At 39.9% G+C, this 16,149-nt stretch overlaps 2 protein-coding genes across 3 annotated transcripts; both read right to left on the bottom strand.

Moving 5' to 3' along the window:
• Positions 1 to 1,081: 1,081 nt before the first annotated feature.
• pigm (phosphatidylinositol glycan anchor biosynthesis, class M) lies at positions 1,082 to 5,799 on the bottom strand. The gene is made up of 8 exons (XM_062380044.1): positions 5,494 to 5,799; positions 4,971 to 5,144; positions 4,716 to 4,836; positions 4,397 to 4,637; positions 4,067 to 4,170; positions 3,084 to 3,238; positions 2,695 to 2,796; positions 1,082 to 2,545 (listed from the first exon to the last, which is right to left on the bottom strand). Exons 1-8 carry the CDS (start codon positions 5,662 to 5,664, stop codon positions 2,378 to 2,380), a joined length of 1,236 nt encoding a protein of 411 aa, XP_062236028.1. The 5' UTR covers positions 5,665 to 5,799; the 3' UTR covers positions 1,082 to 2,377.
• A 1,470-nt stretch (positions 5,800 to 7,269) lies between these two features.
• On the bottom strand, positions 7,270 to 15,324 carry LOC133932848 (leukocyte elastase inhibitor-like). 2 transcript variants are annotated; one of them, XM_062379721.1, is made up of 10 exons: positions 15,225 to 15,324; positions 14,380 to 14,561; positions 12,246 to 12,347; positions 11,153 to 11,293; positions 10,812 to 10,929; positions 9,928 to 10,070; positions 9,037 to 9,114; positions 8,756 to 8,845; positions 8,494 to 8,674; positions 7,270 to 8,091 (listed from the first exon to the last, which is right to left on the bottom strand). In XM_062379721.1, the coding sequence occupies exons 2-10, from the start codon at positions 14,554 to 14,556 to the stop codon at positions 7,862 to 7,864; spliced, it is 1,260 nt and encodes a 419-aa protein (XP_062235705.1). In that variant the 5' UTR covers positions 14,557 to 14,561; positions 15,225 to 15,324; the 3' UTR covers positions 7,270 to 7,861. The 2 variants fall into 2 exon arrangements, with proteins under 2 accessions (XP_062235705.1, XP_062235706.1); XM_062379722.1 differs by lacking the exon at positions 12,246 to 12,347.
• Positions 15,325 to 16,149: the final 825 nt, after the last annotated feature.

Raw genomic sequence — 16,149 nt, 5'->3', positions numbered from 1 at the left:
TGTGTCCTAATAAGGCGTGTGTGTGTGTTTACATTTGAAACTTATTATTTCATATTTCCTTGCTGCACATCTAGACCAGGAATTACCACAAAATATATTGTACCTCAATGGGACCTTCATAAATACAACATGTAGAGCTATATATATTTTGTGTGGAGTGAATTTATGTCAAAATGGAATATTGTAGGCTTTCTATTGTTTGGTTAAACAAGTAAAATGGGGGGCATTTCGCTGAGGGGGAGCCCACAGTGTTACTCTTAAAACACTAAAATATTCTATAAATAAAAAATCAATCCTGAGCCCTAAGGATTAGAAAAATATAATCTGCTGAACGTGACGGTGTTTTGTGTGAAATTGAAATCTTCATGTACAGTATTTGCCCGGGGATGACTGGCCGGTTGAAAGGTTACCGAGTGCAACCTGGTGATTCATGAACTAGATATGCAGGCAGCAGCTGACTGTGAGTCATCCTCATGCACGCACATATGCAACACACAGGAAGGCAAACTCCTCCACCCGGATACCCAGACTGCTTCACAAAAAATGTCCCCTGAACGCCACGAATTCAAGCCTAACCACTGTGGAGCATCTCACATTTTCTTAAATACAAACAGTAGGCCTATATCTCTTGTTACACACTTTCACCATCAGTCCTGTGGGGCAGGGCCAGCAAACATGAATGCTCCAATAACCTCCATGTGAGATTAGGGGGAGAGTGTACAGTGAGATTATGGAGCCACTGCCAGCAGTGTTTGTTTTGGTTGTGTTCATGCTCTAGTTGACAGATTAATCTGTGAAGGTTACACAAGGATAGACGCTAATGCCTTCCCTCTTTTGCTGGGAAATGCTCCCACCTACTGGTCACAATGTCAACCCGCAGCTTAAGAGAAGCCTCTGTTACAGGTCACAGAGTGTTATAGGACAACACTACATTCAAATCAGTCACATCAGTTGTAATACAATCTTGATAAAAAGAATCGTGGACTGTATTCACATGGTTGATCACCCGGGTTCATTGGTTCCATACTAATTAATTTTTATTTTTCTGTTCATTACTGGACCAGAGGGATGAATCACAATGTCACAAAAAAATAAAACATTTTTATCCAAACTCCAACTCATTACAGGCTATTGGACTTTATATTGATTATTTGCCTGTTTAAGACATTTGGTAAAGTTTGACAATGAGCTGATGAGCATTTGAAAAAAATGCAATTGTTTCTGTTTAGAGATTATATTCCTGTATAATCACATAAACTAGAAGGCCACTCTTTCATTATGTTGCATTTACATGTATTGAGATCAGATACATATACCATGTACACAGAACTATAAAACACAGTACTAACGTGAAACCCTGGCCATATGTCCATTCTTTGATACAGTTGAAAGGAATATTTGTTACCCTACAGTAACTGAATAAATATCATCCCTCTAAAAATAGTTATATCATAGATATTATCATTCTACACATGCCAGATTTTCATAAAGACGTTTCACAGAAATGTCAAAAAAATAAAGTCCTATCTCACAATATTAAATTAAGCAGAGAAAAAAAATCCTGGATCCGTTCCCTTAATAAAATCAGTTATAAAGGTGCATGGGTTCTACCTTGGCTGATACCTCTCCCTTTCACTAACTTTTAATATAATATTATGGAATTGTATGATTTTGCATAATCCTGCCAACAAACAGGATGAAAGCATGACTTTGTAACGGAGGTAAACGTTCAAATTTTACATTATATAAAAAGTGCATTATTTTACCCTGAGGGTCAGTGTCTCCAATCACACCACAGAGCACCTCTTTTATCTTTCTATCAATAAAGGTTGAATTTAACGAGCCCTAACAACACTCGTTTGTTCTGGTGAAGCAGTGAGCATCAATATTTCTTGAGTATTTTCTTTAAACTTAGAAAACTTGCCTGGTTCATGGTTGTTCAGACTGAAGGAACTTTGTGTGATTCTCTGATATACATCAGGTATTTTGGCCCCTTCAGCAAATGGAAAACCTCATGTCATGAGGTACGGTCACAGGTGGAAGAGACTTTAACGTTGTCAAAGCAGTTTTCTGTCCAGTGTGAGTCGCTGAGGATTTAAGGGTTTTGACCTGCAGTGGCAAGCATTTAATCAGTGGCTTTAACTCAGAAGGACTGGAAATACCTCTGACATTTGTTCGCCCCAAAAGTTGTAAGACATATGACTGGTACGTACCAGGAATAATGAGGTAACATGACAAAGTAATTACCAGTAAAACACTGGGGAGATTGATCAAGCTTTAGTCCATCAACTCCAGGTAAAACCACAGAAAAGTGGAACATCCTTTGAATCTTCATATTGAATCTGCGATCAGAGTGAAAATTCCATCCACATTCAGATCATTCAACCTTTAGTCTCTGAGGAGTTTGTGCTGGTTTGTAGTGGACTATGATCTGAATCAAGACGAAACAGTTAATCATCAAGAAGAGCAGTCCAGCGAGCCAGATCAACAGGAAGGTGTTGTAGCCTTCAAACTCCAGGAAGTAGGCCGGCCCCAACCAAATACCCTGGGGGAGAATTGGAGAGAAAACAGGTTTTCTTTCATACTAAGCTCAATTTTAGCTGTTTCACCCAGAAATCCAGTTTCTACAAAGATAACATCAATATGTGGAAGGCACAAAAGGATGGTCTGGATATGTGCTTATGTGAAGTGTACCTGTCCAGCAAACCAGAGAAGCAGCAGTCCTGCCCCCTGTTTCAGAGACAGACTCAGACGAGGGATAACCAGAGGAAGTAGGCACAGGTACCACAGGAAGTACTGTGAAAGGATAACATGAATCTTTGTTAAAGTTTTTATGAAGATACTTCGACAATATAAATGACCACAGTACAGAGTTTGAATTCTTTAGAAAAGCCCCAAAACTATTTTTGGATGGTCACAGGGACCTTTAACCACCAAATTCTATTTGGATCATCCTTGAGACCAAGTGAATGTTTGGATTGAATTAGAAGATAACTGTCACCATCATGGAGACACGAAAACAAACAAACTTCTACCTTTCTATATGATCTTTGCCTAAACTCTGTTGATGGTAGTTCATGTACCTGTGAAGTGCAGACTTTGTTGAAGGAGACGAAGATGGCTGTGTGAAGGAAACAGGAAAAAGCCAGGTCGGTTCGAAATGCCCATGATGCTGCCAGCAGCAGGATGAGCTGAGGGAGAAACGCAGCCAGGCCAAGCCACTGGCTCCACCTGCTGTCTGCTCAGAGACAAGACAGGAGAAACAGACCAATCTTAAAAGGCTACATTAAAAACACATCATGGGATGGCTTTGTAAACTGTGAATTTTTAATCCAGTCATAATTGTATGAATGCATTTTGTGCAATGGCATACATCTTCCGCTGTGTAGACTTTTGATGTTGATTTTAATGATCTAAACTAGCAGTTTCATTGGAGAGTGCCCTGATCGAGCATACATCTGCAGTAGTTATATCTTCATGCTGGTCTTTGCTCTGTAGTTCTGTGATGCTGCTTTCAGAAATGCACTGAACTCCGGATAATCTCCGGACATTCTGTGGAGGTTCTCCTGCCAGCCCGCTACTAAAAGCTCTTGATAATGTCCGAATGAACCCAAGTTAGACTACAGAAGGAAGACCTCCGGAGGATTCACCACAAGTGAGTGGATTTTTGTTAATGATTGTTCTAACATGCATAAGACCCAAAACTGGAAAAAAGAAAAAAAAAGAACACATGTCAAAATGAAAAAGCGGTGCCACACACGAAGAAGGCACATCCAAGATGTCAAGAGAATATTTGCTGATAAGGACCAACGAGAGTGTTAATGAGATACAAACAAAAACAGGTGATCTCAGAAGCATGCTGCACCACCCCTCCCCTCAAAAATCGGCATATTTGTCTGCTGTTATGAACGTGTTTGCTGTAAATCTGCTGCCCTCTTCACATGTGAAAGGCAAACTCTGGAGTCAAGTCACCATAGTGAGATTTCATTCTCCACAGTGTATATCTGAAAAAGCTTATGATGCACTGTGTCCAACTAGGAAGCTATAAAGGTTGACGGATGAATACCTGCAGTGAGGTAGAGCATGTAGAAGTATGGAGAGAAGTTGTGTCTGATGTCTCTTCTGGTCAGGTGGTACAAGTAGGTCTGATGAAGGAACTCCCAGCCATACCTGAAGAGACAAGAGAGGAGTCACATGAATGAGCATTTCTATTCAAACTTATCAAAAGTTGGTATACTTGTTCAGATAAGGAAGTTAAATCAATATATTTTTACCATCAAATAACCATAAATGCTTAAAGTATTAAGCATTATTGTAAAAAATGCACTTAATACTTGTCTGGGCAGTACTATGGAAATCAACTCCTGTGTGTTTGTGTGCATCTTGTTCATCTCACATGTGATAGAAGAGGGCTGTGAGTCCACAGAAAACTCCTCCAGCCACAGCTGCAAAGAGGAACAGCTCAGTGTTGAGGAAGCTTCCAATGAACCTGATAATTCTCCTCCACCTCTGTTTGTCCTCTGCTCGGCTCTCTTGTGTGCGCAGGGTCAGAGCGATGGTCAGAGCATATGTAACGGGGTAGATCTTCATATGCACCGACAGGCCGTACAAGACAGCGGCGCATATGAGATGTCGGCCTTAAAGAAAGAAGATGTTAAAAGTATCAGCACAGGAGCTGTACTTTACAGGGCTACACATTACATCCACCCACTTACCTTCCATACAGAGTAATGTCCCCAGCACCAAGGCTGCCAGGATGGACTCAGCGTTCCCTCGGGTGGACACTCCCATGGCCAGTGGGTTTAGGAGCCACAGAGAAGAAACACGACGTGCAGTCTGAATATGGAGCACAGCAAAAACACAGAGCGTTAACTGCACTGCGCAAAAATCCTCTGGGCTCCATCTACATGATTTTGATGAAACAAAATGTGTTTTCTGATCAAAATATTTCAAGTAAAAAAAGATCTAACCTCAGAGGTCAGACCTTGCAGGCGCAGGATTCTGTAGATGAGCAGTCCGGACAGCACGTCACACACAACGAATAGGATCTTGCCAAACACCATGCTGAGATAGATGTTGGGGGTGAGAAGCCAGGCCAGCAGAGGAGTGTAGCGGTAGGTTGATCTGTTGTACGGGGACTCGCCCTGAAGGTATGTGAGGGGAGTATTTAAGTTTTATACCATGTCTATACCATGTAAAAAATAAATCTATAAATATAAGCTACAAGATGAAAAAGTGTTCCAAAACTGTTTTTGTTCTGCATATTTTCCAATGCATATATTTAATGTGTGTTACTACTTTGGGGTGACATTTATTTGAAGCTCATTGTGACTTTGGAACTTTACTGAACTACTTACTGACTGACTTCTGATTTGTGAAAACAATCATCACTGATCCTACACAACACCTGCTGTTCTCTGACTTGACAAATGTGGAAACCAGGACACAAACAGTAGCGATCTGCTGTAACACATGAGGTCATGTTGCTGTCACCTCAGTGATGAACCTGGCAGCATCCGTGAACACATGGTAGTCAATGTCCGTGTACTTCACCGCCATGGTCCGGTCCTGGTGGTCTCCATAGGCGACCAAAGCCAGTCGCACAGCGAGGGAAACCGAGAACAGGGCGTGTGTGTCGGTGAGCATGGAGATAAGCCGCTCCATCGCGCAGGAGAACCAGGTCACCACTATAAGCTAACTAATATGGTTGTGTCCTTCCCATAGGTCCTTCCATGTATAGGCTTTGAGGCGTGTGTCTAGTAATCCAGGAAGATTGTTGTGAAGCGCGTATTGAGGCTTGTGCTGATGACGTATGTGGTGACGTTCAGAGCCTCGCGAGCCGGTCGTACCACGTGACTGATTCAGGAAATGGTTTGCGGATTTGGCGTGCGGTTCCCTTTTGATCCCGCCATTGCATCATAAAAACAGACAACATATTAATAAGTTCATAATTTATATATTGGCATCACAAACATCATTTATACAATTCAACGCTTCACACACCAATGCCATGGTGTCATTATAATCACTCTGCCTGTTTTACATTGATTGTCCACTTGATGGCACAGTAGAGCACATTAGACCTGAGTGAACCAATCGGATGGAAAACGTCAATACTTCATGAAGCTTCATGTCGCCATCACCATAGATATATGGCCATCACCACCTATATTGTTATTATCGGCACGTTTCGCTGAGAGGTCCTACTGACCAGACTGAAATCTCGCTTCCGGTGTTTGTGTCACGTGGGTTGAGGGCGTACCACTGCGGCAGGTTAGAAGTTGACGAGGGCGCACTCTTCTTCTTTTTGTTTAATGGCGCGTTGAATCTAACGTTAGAGGTCCATTACCGCCACTTACTGTGCCGGAGTGTGGGTCAGAGTGTTTGGTCTGCGGAAATACATTACTACTATTACTACTAATAATGATAATAATAATAATAAAAAGGACAAAAGAAAAACAACTTATCCTCCTCATTGATTCAGTTTCTTATTAAAACTCAAACAAGGCTTTTTTATTTCCATTCCTCAATACTGAATACTGTGTTAAACCTGAATTCTTCAGGTATTGTTTCAACATTATTTAACAGATTTGGTATTTCTCTGGAGATGTTTACCCAGTCTTTCCTATGGCTCTCCTCATCTCTTGTAAAGTAAAAGGTGTATCCATCACACCATTTGTTCTTTCTCTTCTTTGTATTATAGATTTCTTCCCTCCCTCGCTTCTTTTCCTGTTTTAGATTGTCAGAACTGTGAATTTCACAGTTGTCTTCATTTGTTATTGCGGTTCTCTCTCCAACTTTTAGCAGTGGGTACTGCCTCTCTCTTCGAAATCCCCCCAACTCTTATCATTCAACATACATTGCTTATAGAAGTTATCTGCCTATTTTTTTGCACAATTCTATCCAACATTCTCTCTTTACTTCTTTCTTTCATGGTTGTACTACACGCCTCTGTTCACCATTGGACGGGACTGCTTTTCTACTCATTGTCCCTTTGCTTCTATGGATTGAGACAAGTTGCTTTGGCATGAACAAGCAGCGTCCATCTGTAACTGTTAATAATAGTTTTGTGAAGCAGTAGGCCGTGATTACAGGAGAAATTATTAGTCATTACAATACATCTATTCTTTCAATAGAACTGATTAAAGCGTGCTTTGGTTAAACAGGTTCAACTGCATTAGATCCTCCTTATACTCATTATACACTGAACCAGACAAAATGTGAATGAAATAGTTATTTTCTTTTTAAGAAAAAAAGTTGTTAACAATATTTGAGGATCATACACTTTTATTCCATGTGTAAAAGAATCAAGATACAGATGCATAATTGGTCAAAACTGCATCTAAATATTTTTTTATGAACATTCCACACCAAGCACACATTCTCTGCAAATATACTTCTCTTTGGTTTGCTCAATATATAAAATATTTGTAGTGCATGTTATATAGAGACCATCATATGTTCACCTGGTATACAGGTACAGTTTACCTCTGTGCTGCCAGCTTAGAAAGGCATAACAAATGTGATCAAGGCAATTTCTTCCAAAGAGTCTAAGGTACAGGATAACAAATTAGACTGTAATGTTATAGATGCTGCAGCAAAGAGGGCCAAATGCGTATTAAAGGGATAAAGTGCCCAAACTCTGAACAATAACAGATTGGTTGCAATGTAAAAGCAGAGCAGAGAGCTTGTGTTCAGAATAAACACGATGACTCGTGTGAGAAGTGAGGCAGACGAGAGCCACAGTAAAAAAACATAGCAGTTTCTCCTCATCATCCTGATGCTGGAAATATAGGACGGGAACTTGGGATATGATCCAACCCTAGAGCCACGTTTTCTCAAACGCTCAACAATGTATTTCTCACTGAGGGGAGCAGAAGCGTCCGGCAAACAGAACGCTCATTGTGGGGTTATGTCGGATAAAGAAGACGAAGGGATGGTCTGCAATGAATCTGGCTGGAGGCATTGGAAGACAGCGCAGCATCATGATGGCAGCAGTGGCAGCAGCAGCCTCGGTTCCCACCTCATTGACCTCAACAAAAGCCTTGTGGACGACCTTTGACAGCACCAGGTCATTGGAAGGAGACATGCCTGTAACAAAACAATGAGGGACGGAGTATGTTTCAGGAATTCAAGACACATTCCTCCTGCCAAAAACGAAAACATACCTCTTCCGACTGTACCTTGAATAAAAAAAAAAATACTAACCACTTTTTGAAACTAACAATACAGTAGCACTTAAATGGCACTTACTTATAGCCCTTTGTAGTTTTGCTTTATTTTGAAAAATTGTATTTTCCTGATTTTTGTCGTCCTGGGTCTGTACCCTCACTTATCGTAAGTCGCTTTGGATAAAAGCGTCATCTAAATGTAATGTAATGACACACTGACTTAGTAGAACCTCAGGATTCATTTAGCCGAGTAGCCAGATCAGTTTTATTGTTTCCTGATGTTTAAATGATGAACTAATCTGATGTATGGTGCATGTCCTACCTGAGAAGTCACACATGCCCGAATCAAAGGCATCCACCATGCCCATGCTGATCAGGACATCCTTCATGTCATACTTCTCCTCCATTTTGAACCGAGGCAGGCCCAATTGAACCTCTCCTTTATCCATCATGTCTGGACGAGTCCACTCAACAAAGTTCTCATAGGTCAGCTCCTTCTCCAGCTGGGGTCGTAGACAAATTCAATTATTAGCTGTCTTGTGGGTTTGTGTATTTGTGGAAGTGTATGTGTGTGCATGTCCTACCTTCTCCAGACCAGTTGAACTGTCATCTATATCCATGGGGAGAAAGATGAGCATGCTGAGCTCCTCCCCTTTGTAAGGAATCTCCAAGACCTGAAGAACAGTGTGTATGATAAATATATGCTGAATACCGTTGATATGCAAAAATCCAAAACAAATCAGTAGTTAGTTAATAAAACTACGTAAACTAAAGTAATGAATTATCAATTTGGTTCTCTGGTCAATATACAGGTGGTTGACGAGAAACTGTTTTCACTAACTCATCAAATGGATGTCTTGATTACCTGACAGTTGACCTCAGAGATGAAGGTCAAAGGGAACTTGGTTTTCTGATGCATCATCTTCACTGGCTTCGTCTCATTCTAAAAACAGCAAACAGGAGAAGCAGCTGAAAGCTTGTTCACATCATTACTGAGAGAATAAAATATGGGTTATGGGTAGCGGTTGTTAAGTACAGTGTGCTTTTCTAGTCTTGATGACCACTCAAAGCGCTGTACATTAATTCTTTTCGCATTCACCAATTCACACAAATGTTGCATCTTTGTGCAACACGATCTCTATCATAGATCTCTGCTGAGACGAACAGCCTATCTTGCTGAAGGACACTTGGGCACGTGGAACGGGACTCTGCCCACCTTCTGGTGGATGAACTGCTCTACCACGTTTCCTCACCTGTTTTTGATTTTAAAAGACACTAGGAAACCTTGTAAACTGATGCTACTAAAATGGCAAATTCCATTATGGAGGCAGCGGATTGCAAAACATTTTGTGCAGATCTTTTATGGAATTGTCAAAGACTTTTGACACAGTGGACTTTGTCATATTGACGAATAGACTCCAAAATATTGGCTCATCTGAGCATGCTGTAACTTGATTTTCGAACGACTGCTTTGTCTTCCGCCTTTTCCTTCCTGTTTCAAAAGGCGTAGCGCAGGGTTCATACTAGGGCTTCACTATATATGTCACCATCCCTATTATAGTTTATCAAATGCTGCCACTCTTATGCAGATCACATAACTGCTACTGCTCATCCAACTCAGTACTAGAACTGGCTACTGTACCCCTCTTTAATTCCTGCTATCTTCCTTTGATGTTATTCCGTCCTGTTTAAGTAAACTTAAGTTGTTGTTAAATGCAGACAAATCCAATTCATTTTATCTTCCGTCCAATTTTACCTTGTTGATTCTGAACTGAGCATCTTTTGTGTCACTCTCCTTAAACTGCTTGTTCCAGTTGCCTTTGAAGTAGATGGCATTCACCAGCACCAGCCTGGTCATGTTGTCCACCACACCCTGGGCCAGCACATCCTGAATTTTACCTGAGGATTTGAAGTACAAATTTGAAATGATGAAGAAATGACAAGCTCAGTCACTGTGTTCCCTCAATTGATAAATGAGAGATATTCAAATTTTAATTTCATGATGCAAACAAAGATTTTGTGTGGTCATTGGCCTTGACTTTGTCGACTAAAATCGAATCAGTCCATCCTGGAGTCCAAGTGAATGTTTGTGACCGATGTACTGAAACACCCTATGCAGGTTCCTGATGTTGCCTGTTCCCAAAAACATTAGGTCACCTTAACATTTGACCTTCAACCCCCAAAATCAAATCAGATTATATTAGATTTGAAGTTGTTGCGTTCAAAAGACCTAAGTGTTTTGTAATTTCACAGTGACCTCGCACTTCGTTAACAAAAGTGTAACCAGTGCATCTTTCAGTCTAATAAAGCATTTGTACCACATTTGAAGAAATTCCCATGAGGCATTCTTGCGATCATATTTACAAGAATGGAAAGGACAGATGAACAGACATACCGACCTATGTACTAACTGACAGTTAACGCGAAAACATAATGATTCTGTCCACTGGCTGTCACTGGTGCGGGGTAATGGTTTAAATTTCTGCCCCTTCTGGATCATCATATGTCAAACTGGTGGCACTGTAAGGCCATGTGCAATTTTGCCAGTCTGGAAATTCTTTTTTTTGTTATTTACTTGGATTGCATTGCACAGAGGGATCATGCAGGCCATTACCATACTGGTGAATGTGTGTGACCCACCTTGAGTCTGCTTCTCCACCCACGTGTTGATGTTAAGTCTTGCTGCTTCATGGCTGGTTTGGAAGTCCACAGACTCCAGCTCTGCATTGTAGTGCTTCCTGGTTTCTCCCAAAAAATCCTGAAACCATCAGAAACACATTTACTGATTCAGATCACACAAACAAAATAGTCTCTTCACTTGAATTAGAAGAGTTTAAAGTCGTAACAGCAGGAGAACATTTGCACAATCACTTCCTTGCTTGTTTGTTTGCTGACCCTCAGACATCATTCCCTTTTACTTGAGCTGAAAGATTCCTATCTGAGCCTCTCACAACCCTCCACACCCCATCATGAACACACACCTCGACAAACTGGTAGGACTGCTCCCCGTACAGTCTGTTGGCAACACTGAGGGAGTACGGAGCATCTGCCTTGTTGAGTGCATTCAGCAGTTTACTGAAGTCAGCGTGGACGTTGTCCTGACAGTGCTTGGTCTTCAGGCTCTGTAGAGAAAGTAGACAAAGGCATGTTAGATAGCCACTCTGAGCCAGTAAAAGACCAGTCTAACTGGTCTGCTGGTCATGTCCCTTGTTGAGTGATGAGAATATTGACAATATCACCATCTCTTACTAATTAATATTTTTCACAAGTTATGTATGTATTTGTACACTGTAATTGACCTTAAATATTGCCAAACATAAACCTGATGTAGGTGGTTCTAAATCTCTCTCTAATGAATCAGGTGGTCATAACAACAAAATTTGCCTTTGCCATAGATCCTGGTACAGCACAGTGTATTGACTTGTCCATGATAATGACTTAATGGATAAGGTTTTATTTACTGGTTTAATCTGATGGCCTTTAGTATCTGTATGGGAAACGCTCATAACTACAGGTGAATATAGATGCACAACATGTCAACAATGACTGAAAATTAAAAACATACAAATATAATAAGAAGGTAACGTGGAAAAAGTAAACCCATGGAAATGCCTGCCCAGGAAAAATACACATCCCTCCATGCACCAGCGAGTTATCATTTACCTAGTTATGATATCATTTCATGAGAATTTAGCATGGAATACCATCTTCCGTAGTCATGCTTGCTACATTTGGATGTATCCATGTACAAGAGCATTATCAGAGTAAAGAGGAAACATCTTACGTTGTGTGGTTTCCTGCAGCAGTTTAAAAGGGTTAAATACCACACCAGAAAGAACCCTTATCAGAGAAGCCAGAAATACATTCCTGTGAAGTGTGCAACACTATGAGGTTTGGATCTGACATTCAGGGCACAGCTACTCCCTGCATTGTTATGTTTCTCTAAATTCCTTAGATTAGGAGGTTAGTCAAAAGACAAGAATCCCCTCACCACATGACAACACCCAGACCATTTATTAGTAAAAAAACCCAGCAGTTAGTTCATCGTTCCTTTGCTCTTGGCTTTGCTACCACCTTCAGCAGATGCATTGGCAGTGTGGACTGGACCTGCTGCTGCATCTGCATCTGCTGTGCTCCTGCAGGCTGCGGCTTCTCTGCCTCAGTGAAGCTGAGGACCTGGCGGGAGTGTAGTTAAATGAAGACATCAGATGGCTATGGCTGTGCAAAGGAAGCTACATTATTGTCATGATGTGTAGGTTCAGTCACATTCTGTGAGCCGACATTTAGATGCTGCTAAAAACATGAACTACTTGGTGGAAGTAACTATTCACCTGTTGAACTCACATACATTTCCTAAATTACATCAACTGGAAACCTGTTGAGAGGAATTACATTGTCATCATCAGTCATTGCTTTCACTGTTTGTCTTCTTGTGCGAGTCTCAGGGTGTACTGACCGCACCCTGTCTGTTTCTAAGTAAGTGTAGCAAGAGAGATTTTCCAACCCAGCAATGATTTCATATATGCATCGCTCATATTTGTATTCAAGACAGTATCAAAAAAGTACTGCATGGATCAGATTTATGCAACAGAATTATTTACTTTTGTTGCTGCACTTCATTGAAACAGCTCATATGTAACCAAAAACTTTCCCTTAAATTTGTTATTAATTTAGTTCCCGCCATTTAATAAAAGGCAAAAAATTTGTAATTGGCAAAAAGTCTAGTGACAAGAGTGCACAAATTCAGATAACCACAACGCTGACTCACAAACGTCTTGTTCCCATCACCTGACTGCAATATTTCGAGAGTCATTGTTAGCCAGCTGGCGATTGAACAAGATACAAAATTAGAACAGTTCACAAAACTAGACCTTCTGGTCACTGCCTGTTAGAATATCCTCGCTGCAGCAGCTCAAACGTATTACTGTTAAGTCTGCTTCATTTCATGCATATCCTAGCTGAAGGAGCAAAAATTATTGTTAGCATGAACTCTTATTTTGTTTCAGCTTTAAAACCTCAACAATGATATTATCTCGCTCTTGACACACCCACCATTAATCCTGGGACCAGCTTTGGAGAAGTTAGACTGCTGTCAGCACTTTGAGCTGAAAGTTGAAGCAGCCCAGCCTTTTTACCACATCAATTCAAACCAGGTTGCATCATGGCTCTTTGAAAAGTGAACTCTGCCACAGAAGGTCTGATCCTGTTTAACAGCCAGGGAATAATCCTACTGCTACCGTGTCAGACCACAGAATGTCATGAAAGGGATGAAATAGATTTTGTTCCTTTCATTACCAGCTATTATATTACATGATGTGAATAAGTTTGTCACCAGCATCTTTAACTTATCCTTTATTCCCAAAGTCATTGAGCTTTTGAGTGAGTGGAATTGTTTCCGAGCCCCAGCGTGTGATGGATTAATGTCACAATGTTCCCGTTTTACAATTAGGCAACTTCCACATACAAATGAATCACCTCTGCTGAATGCCTCATTATACTGGTGATCAGTCACCAACATTTTCTGTCATTCATTCTCGAATACAGAGTTTAATTATTATTATTTTATATAAATTATTATTTATAAGTCCCAAAACTACTCAATAAATATATATTTAGCTTCCAAAACGTATTTTCTCTGAGGATCCATACACACTCAATTCTACTGTAAAATATGTGATCCATTCAGTGACTCAACTTTGAGGGTAATGCCCAGGTAGCCAGGTGTGGATGTATGGGACATATGCACACAAAAGCTTTGTCTCAATTCAGTGGTTGCGTCCTTTGTAGGAAGTGGTCAACCAGATAAGGTGAGCATGTTGCTTAACTGAACCTTAGACTTTATTACCTTTACACTTCCATAATATGTAGCATGTTCCTATAGCAACACATCACAGAGCTGCTCCCATAACACCTGGTCAGAGTTTGAACAGCAGATCTTTGTCATTGTTAATGACTCAGGAAGACAAAGCTGGTGATTCATGTTTAACGTGGGCTGACACTGATCCAGTTCTCTGCTCTTTGTATTCTGACACATAGTGTTTCTGTGTCAAAGTTCCTTTCATTCAGAATCGGCTCAGTGAAGAGTTCAAATTATGGGAATGTCTGAAGCTGCAAGTTGTGGAGGTGCATTTTAAATCTCTCTGCCCACTAGAAAAGAAACAAAGTGTGCGTTTGTGTTCGCATGTGTGTGTGTGAGGGCATGCTGTACCTCTGACATCTGTGTGTGTGTGTTGCCTCTGGCCCCCAGCATCACCATAGCCAGGGCTGAGGAGATGCTAAATGGAGAGTAAAAGACATTTGCTGCCTTGTCGTTGTCACTCAGCTTCTTGAACAGATCCAGACAGAAGCTGGTGTTGGCCTTGGACAGATCAGCTGATGATGCCATTGTGTCTACAAAGAAAGCAGAGCATTGATTATTACATGACTCAATTTAAATCAGGCTTTTATCTCTTTTTCTTGCTGTCGTTGTGCCAAACGCCACTGAAAATCTTGTTAATTTAGCATTACATGGATTGCCTCTGAATTTAAATACCTGATTGACAATTTATTAGCACAATTTCTAAACTGTGAAGACAAACATAAAACACACCAAGCAGCGTTATCTCATTTTTGTTTAGATGATTTTTGGCATTCTAATCTTTTTGAAAATCATGTAAAGCACCTTGTAATAGAGCTGTTGTTAGTGAGATTATTATTAAAGTAAAGTGCTGATTGCTGCCACTAGTTAATTAGGATTCTATTGAAAGTGAAATTGTCTTTGGCGAAATGATTGTAAGTTGATCAGCAGACTAAAACTAAATATACATACAACACATCCTGAAAGTATTAAATGTACAGATTTCTAATGGAGTATGATGGAAAACAAACTTTTAATATCGCAATGAAAACGACTTTGTTAAATAACACCAATTATTACACATAACACCATTTGTATAAACTATATTCTGCCCATGACGCCAGACCGTTAATGGACCTGATTCTAACATGAAGCGTTAGGAACCAGCTCGAGCAGAAATCGTGTGTCTACAAACTAAGATCTTAGTCTCTACTTACATTCAGACAGTTTCCTTCGGGAGTCTCTCAGTGAGAAGAGGCAGGTTCTTTATTGTCATGCTCAGCTGACACACCCAGAAAACCATAGATATATATAAAGACTAGATGTCTCGTCCGCGTTGCCGGCCAATGGAGTCGAACGTCCGCACATGGCGGCCATCTTGCCACAGGCAGCTCGCTCACCCATAACATTGTGTTGGTAGTGGAACATGTACTTTTTAATTAACTATAACTTGCTCAATTTTCAACCGATTTTTAAACGGTTTGGTTTGTTATAAACGCTGGAGATGTAGTTATGACACTGCATACTTATTAATAATTATGTTATGTTCTAAAAAATAGAATAATGTTCTTAAAAATAGGTACAAGATTTCCCTCTAAAAATGAGATGTATACTTCTGAATAATTATAATTATAACCATGGGTTTTCGTATGGAAATATCATTAAACAGAATAGATAGGGGCAATAAATCAATATATAGGCTACTAAAACTCAACATACAGTATGGCAACATGAGATATATGTATACTTTTATAATAGGAATATTACTAATATAATAAAATAATTTGAATTATCACGTTTAGTTTAAACAAGTCATAATTCAAATTATTGTATTATATTAGTAACATTCTTTTTATAAAAGTGACATTTATTTGCAGTTAAAAAAAAATGGTGTAAGAGTTCTATTTACAAATATACATAAAGAAATGCTGCAAGTTGAAAATCCTCACCCTTTACAGAGATGTATACTTATGAATAATTATAACCATGGGTTTTCATATGAAAATAACATTAAACAGAACAGATGGGGCCATAAATACACACATGCACAAGATTTTTATGTTAAATCAACATACAGAATGGCAACATGAGACATATGTATACTTTTATAATAGGAATATTACTAATATAATAAAATAATTT

This window comes from Platichthys flesus, chromosome 21 (genome assembly GCF_949316205.1).
Source record: "Platichthys flesus chromosome 21, fPlaFle2.1, whole genome shotgun sequence".
Classification (NCBI taxonomy): domain Eukaryota; kingdom Metazoa; phylum Chordata; class Actinopteri; order Pleuronectiformes; family Pleuronectidae; genus Platichthys; species Platichthys flesus.
This window is presented reverse-complemented; position numbering and strand designations above follow the sequence as displayed.